This window comes from Macrobrachium rosenbergii, chromosome 14, assembly GCF_040412425.1.
Source record: "Macrobrachium rosenbergii isolate ZJJX-2024 chromosome 14, ASM4041242v1, whole genome shotgun sequence".
Taxonomy (NCBI): Eukaryota; Metazoa; Arthropoda; class Malacostraca; order Decapoda; family Palaemonidae; genus Macrobrachium; species Macrobrachium rosenbergii.
The window spans coordinates 4174102-4181664 of NC_089754.1; the positions used below are offsets into that span (position 1 = coordinate 4174102).

The 7563-nt window shown below is 44.9% G+C and overlaps 1 protein-coding gene across 1 annotated transcript in view; it reads right to left on the bottom strand.

Moving 5' to 3' along the window:
* Positions 1-1652, bottom strand: part of Fibp (acidic fibroblast growth factor intracellular-binding protein) — a 657671-nt gene extending 656019 nt beyond the window's left edge. The window contains 1 exon segment of the mRNA XM_067115847.1: positions 1468-1652. Within this exon segment, the coding sequence (XP_066971948.1) occupies positions 1468-1552 (85 nt within the window). The 5' untranslated portion in view covers positions 1553-1652.
* Positions 1653-7563: the final 5911 nt, after the last annotated feature.

Consider the following 7563-nt stretch of genomic DNA (forward strand, 5'->3'; position numbering starts at 1 on the left):
GAAGACAGGCCAGGGTCAGCAACAGGGGCAGTGACAGTCACATAAGGATATGATGGCGTCACCATGTAAATAGGTCAGCACGTGTGAATGGAGCCAGGAAGCCGGGAGAATAAATAACAGCGTGCTGCACCGGGTGACACCAACACTTAGGTGTCCAGATGCGATGCAACTGACACGGCATCTGGGCAAACCTCGAAAAGGTGACGGATGTAGTGGTGACTGTTGTTGCCAGTGGGTCGTGACTGGAGTTGGGGGCAGAGGCCAATCCCTCCAGTGATTAAGCCAGGTAGGCCCAGGTGTCCCAGGATGAGCTTGGAATCTGTGTCTGGCTATCCAGTCCGGAACCTGAAGCAAAAGTCGGGTCAGTGCATGAAGCCTCTACTCGCCGGAGGAAAAAACTCCCCTCCGGGCGGGAAGAGACTTCAGAGAGGATGTTGATGGCCAACTCTCCCCGCGCCCTTCCACAAGCGATGAAACATAAGAGGGAGGGGAGGGGAGTCCTCACCCGAGGAGAGGGCAAGCAGGGAAGTTAGCCGGGAGGGAGAGAAGAGCCCGACATTATATACCAATGGAGTCGTCGGGCGTATTTCCCTCGGATCGACTCCTTGGTAGGCTTACAACGATAACGTCTCCTCCCTTTTCTTGCCCCATTGCTCGGAGGCCCACAAACAAGCACTCACTACAGGGATGCGCCAGTGAACACACAAGTCCCCTGCAAGATGTACAGAGGCGTGTGGGTCCACGTCGACTCGAGATCTAAATGAATTACATTTCTTACCCCTACCCGGGACACACATGGGGACAGGGAGGGTTTAGCTTTTCTCCATGATAATGAAAAACAATAAAGAATTTCCCAGCAAAAGAAAGAAACAACTGTCAGGCAGACCTTGGCGAAAAGAACAATGTCCGAACTGTGGCAAACAAATTGGAATGTTTACATCTGGGCAGGCGGTACTCCCGCCTCCCGGACAATGAGCAACTGCCTAACCACCTTGTTTGAAGTGCAACGGCCGTTTCCAGCCTACGCCTGAAAGTAATCCCTAATGTAAAGGACCGATGGTTTGTATATTGTGTCGGAACAAGTATAATTTTATCAAAAAGAGTGCTTGGTGATGGTAGGTGAATGAGGGGTATTCCCCTACTCAGCCTTCATGCCCACCATCTAATCTTCCTAGCTACCAAGTTCCAATGGCCAATGCAAGTTCCGATAGGGAGGGAACTGCCTACTAGCCTATGTAATAAGCGATGATTTCTAGCCTACCCTAGCCTATACGGTATATGTTTAGGAAAAACAACAGGATAAGCATTTATGGCTCCTACACTAGGTACGCACCGCACCGTTCCCCGATATTTTTTTGCCTTCGCTGCGGATCGTCTTGTCCGGCATCGCCCGTCTGCCCCTCTACCAGCAAATGACTGCCTCAAATTTCCTCTAGAAACAGGCTTGCTCCCCTGGTCTCAACTCACCTGAATATCCCTGTATCCATAAATCAAACACTTCAGTATCAATTATAGTGTAGTTGCCAACAAAAATGTCTACTTCAGGATGCATAGTGGCAAACTACAACGAAATGAAGACGCGCAAAGTTCCACTCAGATGTACACTAAATCTCAAGCGGTACTACATGAATCTCGTGCGTATGTAAATAAACATCTGACGGAACGGAAGGCACTTTTTGATGAACATCTTACTCTTTCAGAAAGTTGTCGTTCATTAGCTATGACACTTCTATAAACTGTCAATTCTTACCAAGTGATACGTTAAATGAAAAGCAAAAATGAACACAGTCAAATATAAGAGTTACTGTATATGTAATAATTTGTATTCTTCACACTCTTACCGTAAATTGTGGAGGTCTATGTCGCGCTAGTTCTGTATTTCTGTACATAATTTATCGCAAGTCCACACAGTCATTTCACGTATAGTAGGAGGGGTATCCTTCATCGCAAGCTAAGGACGGTCGTTGAATTTGTACGGTAATAATTACTTAACAGGCGGTTACGGGGGTGAAGGGGTGGGGTGGATTTGCAAGGGAATAACCTCAAACGCCTTTTCTACGACCGGCCCCTAACGCAGAGGTCGTGCTTTGCTCTCTCCTAGACTGTCTGCTAAACTTAAATATTTCTTTGAATATTTTTGTTTGTTTGTTTTTGCATGTTTTTATTTTCATTCTGGAGAATTAAACCTGTACAAAAGCGTTGCAAGGTGCGTGAGCGTTTGTGTCGACTCTTCGTGTTCATTGTTGGTGCAGACCCACACTGGTTTTGTAGTGCTTGTGAGGGCACGTCACAAGCACGTCCCCTATATGTCGTATGTCAGCAATTTTCTTGGTTTCCTGAAAATTATGTAATATGTAATGTTTTCCTGCCAGTATTTTGGAGGACATCTGCCTGCACATAGGCGTACGAGGTGAAGTTCACTTGGGAGGGCAACACCAAATTTGCCCGAATTTTAAACATCACGAGTTTCTTTCTTTCTTTTTTTAATCACCATACTTGTGTAACAAATACCAACAGCTGTTAAATTATGTAGAGCAGGTACAAATTTGAAGTCAGCAAAGCAAAACTACGTAGCTATTATTCTATTCTTTATTCAGATTATATACATACATGCATCCTCTTATGTGTGCTTTCAAACCGAAATTCACTCAAATAATATAACGCCGAGGCAACTTTTAAGATATTGCACCGCTTACAAAAGGAACATCCTATCAATATTTATTTTTACATTATTTTTCACAAAAAAAGGCATGACTAGCAAGATCACCAATTATGTGAAAATATATACAAATCAGGCTTGGAGCAAATACATATGCTTTATATGAATTATAACAATCAGAAATGCTCTTGGAGTTGTCCAGTACATCCACAACTTCTTTAATACACCTAAGCGAGAGAATGTTCTCCGTTCTGCACACATGCCAGATATTGACCCAACACCATACAGTCCATACATCAAATTGAAGTCTCTAAGTGAGACACGCTGGTCCTGTAGATGGGAGGCTGTGAAGGCTGTAGAGAAACAACCTGAGAGAATTCTACTTGCTTTAATAGAGTTGTCTAAGGAAAAAGATGCCAAAACTTCTGTGGATGCAAAGGGTCTTGTCAAAGCTATGCTTGAGTTCCAGTTCATCCTTGGCTTGCACACTTTAAAAGTGATCTTTTCCAACACAAATGCCCTGGCTAGATACCTGCAGGGTCATAATGTTGACGTGATGACTGCAAAGATCACTTGTGATGCTACAATAGAAACCCTCAAAAAGTGCAGGGAGGAAGATAATTATGTTTTCTCTCATTTGGGAAAAAGCCAGAAAAACTGCAACAAACATAATTGAAATTGCACCAGACACTGAAGAGGTGAAAACTAAAAAGCGCCAAAAGAAACCATCCAAGAGGCTGCAAGCACTCTCAGGAGAAACTCCTGGAGAACCCATCTCCTTTGCACACCATCAAAGAGCCAGGATTGCTTACTATGATGCCTTAGACAGTTCTCACTGAAATGAGAGAGAGATTTGCAAGCAGGGATACACATATCCTGACATCGCTGACAAAAATGATATAAGGGAACGCAGTAGAGGATGATTTCAAGGCAGTGTCTGAATTCTACAATGTGGATCAAGACATCCTAATGGCTGAAACTGCCATTTTTCACAATCTGGAAGGCGTGGATTTGAATACTGCAAATAAAGTGATAAGGTATCTTTACTCAAATTCTCTTTGTGAAACTTTGCCACACTTCAGTGAGATGGCAAAGACCCTGGCAACCTTACCCGCAACATCTTGTTCAGCAGAGAGGTCATTCTCGTGCTTGAGAAGACTCAAGACTTACCTTAGATCTACTATGGGTCAGGATAGGGTCTCAGCATTAGGACTTCTCTGCACTGAAAGTGGTTATGCCAGCAGGATAGATATGAACACCATAATAGATGTATTTGGCATACGAAAGGGAACTGGCATAATGTTCTTTTAATTTATCTCTAAATATGCTATAAAATGTAGTGTAATAAAGATTTTCTTCTGTGTTTGTACAGGCTTGGAGTAATGATAATTTAATAGAAAAGTAATTAGTTACACATTTACGTAATCATACTTATAATTCTTTATTTCTATCAAATGGTAATTTTAACTGCAACAGAATTTTTTCAAATATGAAGTAATCTTCGGATGAGAATTATTCATGCTAACGTTAATTTCTGCAGGTCTAAAATTTTAGAAATATATTTCATTGGTTGTTGTACTAAAGCTTTTACAACTGATTAATTTTGTTGTATGAACTGATTTTAAAAGGAGACCAAATTCACGTATTTTTTTTATCTGCATTTTGTTTTATTTCTATGGTGATGTATTTGTAATTTTTAATGCTTGAAATTAATTTTTATTATATTTGTGTTTGAGATGTTCCCTCATTGTAATTGTAGTTGTAATTTGATAATAGCACAGTAATTATAACTGTAATTGTTATAATTCACATAAGAGGATGCGTGTATGTATATAATCTGAATAAAGAATAGAACAATAGCTACGTAGTTTTGCTAAACTTCTTCAAATTCGTACCTGCTCTACATAATTTAACAGCTGTTGTGTTAGAAGCAGAAGGAAACCAGTCGGACACTCCAGTGCTTTATTACACGTCCAATCAGTACAGAGGCGTGACTGCAAGTAAGGTGCAGACGCGCGTGAAACATTGGCGCCAATTCCTCTCTCCTCCTGACAACATACATCACACACAATCAACCATCCTACATCCCCTAAGATTATGGCATGGCAGAATGGCAAAATATTAAATGAAAATAATAAGTAAACATGTATTAAATGCATATATATAGACAAAGCTGTAAAAGGAAGATCCCATAGGACAAAAGCAATGGTTAACACTGAGTGTCACAACATACAAGGACATGCATGGCAACAATATATAGGACATGCATAAAATATGTTTGCACAACAAATTTCTATCAGTTCAGCTTACTGAAAACAAAAGATAAAATGAGCATAAGGGACAACAAAATGTAATTGTACAAGGTGACACAAGCACAAGCATGGGTTAACGCTCGATATCACCCATGACATACTCGCCCATCCATGAGGGTTGCACTGTGCGCCTTTTTGGACGAGGTGGAGCAGGTTCCAGGCTTGGGGGAATGGCTGAGGACGTTGGGGGTTGCCGTTTTAACGCTTTCATGTGCTTCCTGTTTCTAAGTGACACCCGACCGCTTCCATCCAACCTAATGAGATACTGTCGGTGGCCCTTAGACTCCACTACCAACCCAGATCGGTCCCAGGTTTTGGTTACAGGATCCTGCACTCTTACCCTGCAGCCTACAACCAGGGGTAGAAGCTCCCTGGTACCAGTATATGGTGGGGTCTCCTCTTGGGACTCTGCCATTCGTAGCTCCCTCCGCTGAATTATCTCATCCCAGTGTCTCTCCACCTTGTAATGCTGTCTGGGTGTTGGCACTCCATCTCTGAGCTGCCTGCCGATAGCGAGCTGTGCTGGGGACTTGTCAAACCCCTTAGGGGTGTATTGAGGTACTGAAGAATTGCCAGGGATGCCTTGTTGCAATCGAGGCTGCCTCCTTTGCCTATGTTAGACCTGATGATCCTCTTGGCAGTCTTGACTGCTGCTTCACCCTTCCATTAGACTGGGGGTAATGGGCTGACGACAGGCGTGCCGTAACCCCCATTTTCTGAAGAATGATGTGGTCTCTGCACTAATGAGGTTTGTGCCCCCATCTGTCGAGATTAGCTCTGGTGCTCCCCATCTTGTGAAGTATGTCCTCAAGACTGATATAATTCTTGATGACGTTGTGCCATGTGGGAAGTGTGCCCACTTCCAGCCACCCAGTGAGCCTGTCTGCATAGGCCATGTACATATGGCCCTCCAACTGTAGCATGTCCACCACTGTCGACTGGAATGGGTATTCTGGGGTGGTGTGAGTACTAATGGTTCAGCAGGTTGTGATGGAGCATGTACATCACAAGAGGCACATCCATCCCTGTGGCTCTGCAGGTCGCCTTCCATCCCTGGCCAGTAAACTGATTGTCTAGCCCTGCGGAGCATGGAGTCTACCCTGATGTCCTGCATGAAGGCCTGTAATGACTTGACGGCGAAGTTCCTCTGGGATGAGCAGACGTGGGCATCCTTGTTCGTAAGTGTAGACTATCAGGTCTTCTACCATAGATAACCTGTCCCTAACTGAGTAAAAACTGACGTAGGCAGGCCACCTCCTGTGCCTTCTGTGGGCACCAGTCATTTACTGCAACTTTAGCTGCCAGCAGTTGGTACACAGGGTCTTTAGAGGCTGCTTCTTTGACCCTCTCCTCATCCAGTATGAGGCATTCTTGCTCAAGGGCGGTGGCCGAAGCAGCGACAAGGGCAGCAGTCATATCCTCTTCAAGTTCAGAATCCTTGTCATCTGGTTCGCAACGGAGAGCAGGGAAGCGTGATAAGAAGTCAGCAGCGCAATTCCTCTTTCCTGGCAAGTATCTTACTTGGAACCTGTATTGTAGGGTCTTCTCCTCGAGACGGAAGAGTCTTGGGTTTAGTATATCCTTCAGCTCTCTATCACCCAGGAGCTTGACCAGCGGGAGGTGATCAGTCACGATCAGTAAGTTGGGGCAGCCCAACAGGAGTAGCCTGGCCTTCTTGAGACACCATGTGACAGCTAAGGCTTCTCCTCAACAGCAGCATACCCAGCTTCAGCCTGTGACAAATGGCGGCTCCCACATAAGGCAATACGCCACCCACCCTTGCAGCAAAATGGGGCATCAGCCGAGGCACAGGCACAGTACTGCTGCAGGGTGACAAACAATCCCATCCCTGCTCCAATCTGTTAGGGCCGCTGTAGGTCAGGGATTTGTCATAGTATACCAGCCCATCCTTGGCCAGCTTGCATATGGCCTCCTGTGCTTGGTGGAATCTCTCTTGTAGGTTGCTATCCCAGTACACATTCTTGCTTGTAGACTTCTTCAGGAGGTCTCTAAAGGGTTCCATCAGCGGGGCAGTGGCGAGGAAGGGTGCCAACTGGTTGACAAAGCCATACCATGACCTGATGTCAGTGACAGAGGGGTTGTCTGGCATAGGGAATTTCTGTATGGCAGCTAGACTCTTCTCTGTGGGCCTGTAGGAATCCCATCCCAGCTGGAATCCGACGAAGTTCACTTCTCTTCGGCAGAAACTGCATTTCTCTGGCTTGAGGGTTATGCCCTTTTTAGCACACGTGTCCAAGAAATTATAGGTGTGCCAGAAGGCCTCCTCGACGCTGTTGTCATACAGAAGAGTATCGTCCACACATTTGTGTTTTTGGGGGATGTCCTTGATGGCGTCATCAAACCTCTTGGTGTAGGCATCTGAAGCTGAACAGTGTCCCATGGGTGTTCTTCTGTACCGGTAACGCCCCCCAGGGTGCGATAAAGGTTGTGAGTCTGCAGCTCTCTTCATCTAACTCCACCTGGTGGAAGCCCCAATCTTTGCGCATCTGCCACTGTCTTGAAGGAATGTAAAGGCACCCCAGAGATCATGTCGAAAGGAGCAGGGGTGTGATGCGTCTCTCTCCTGCAGGA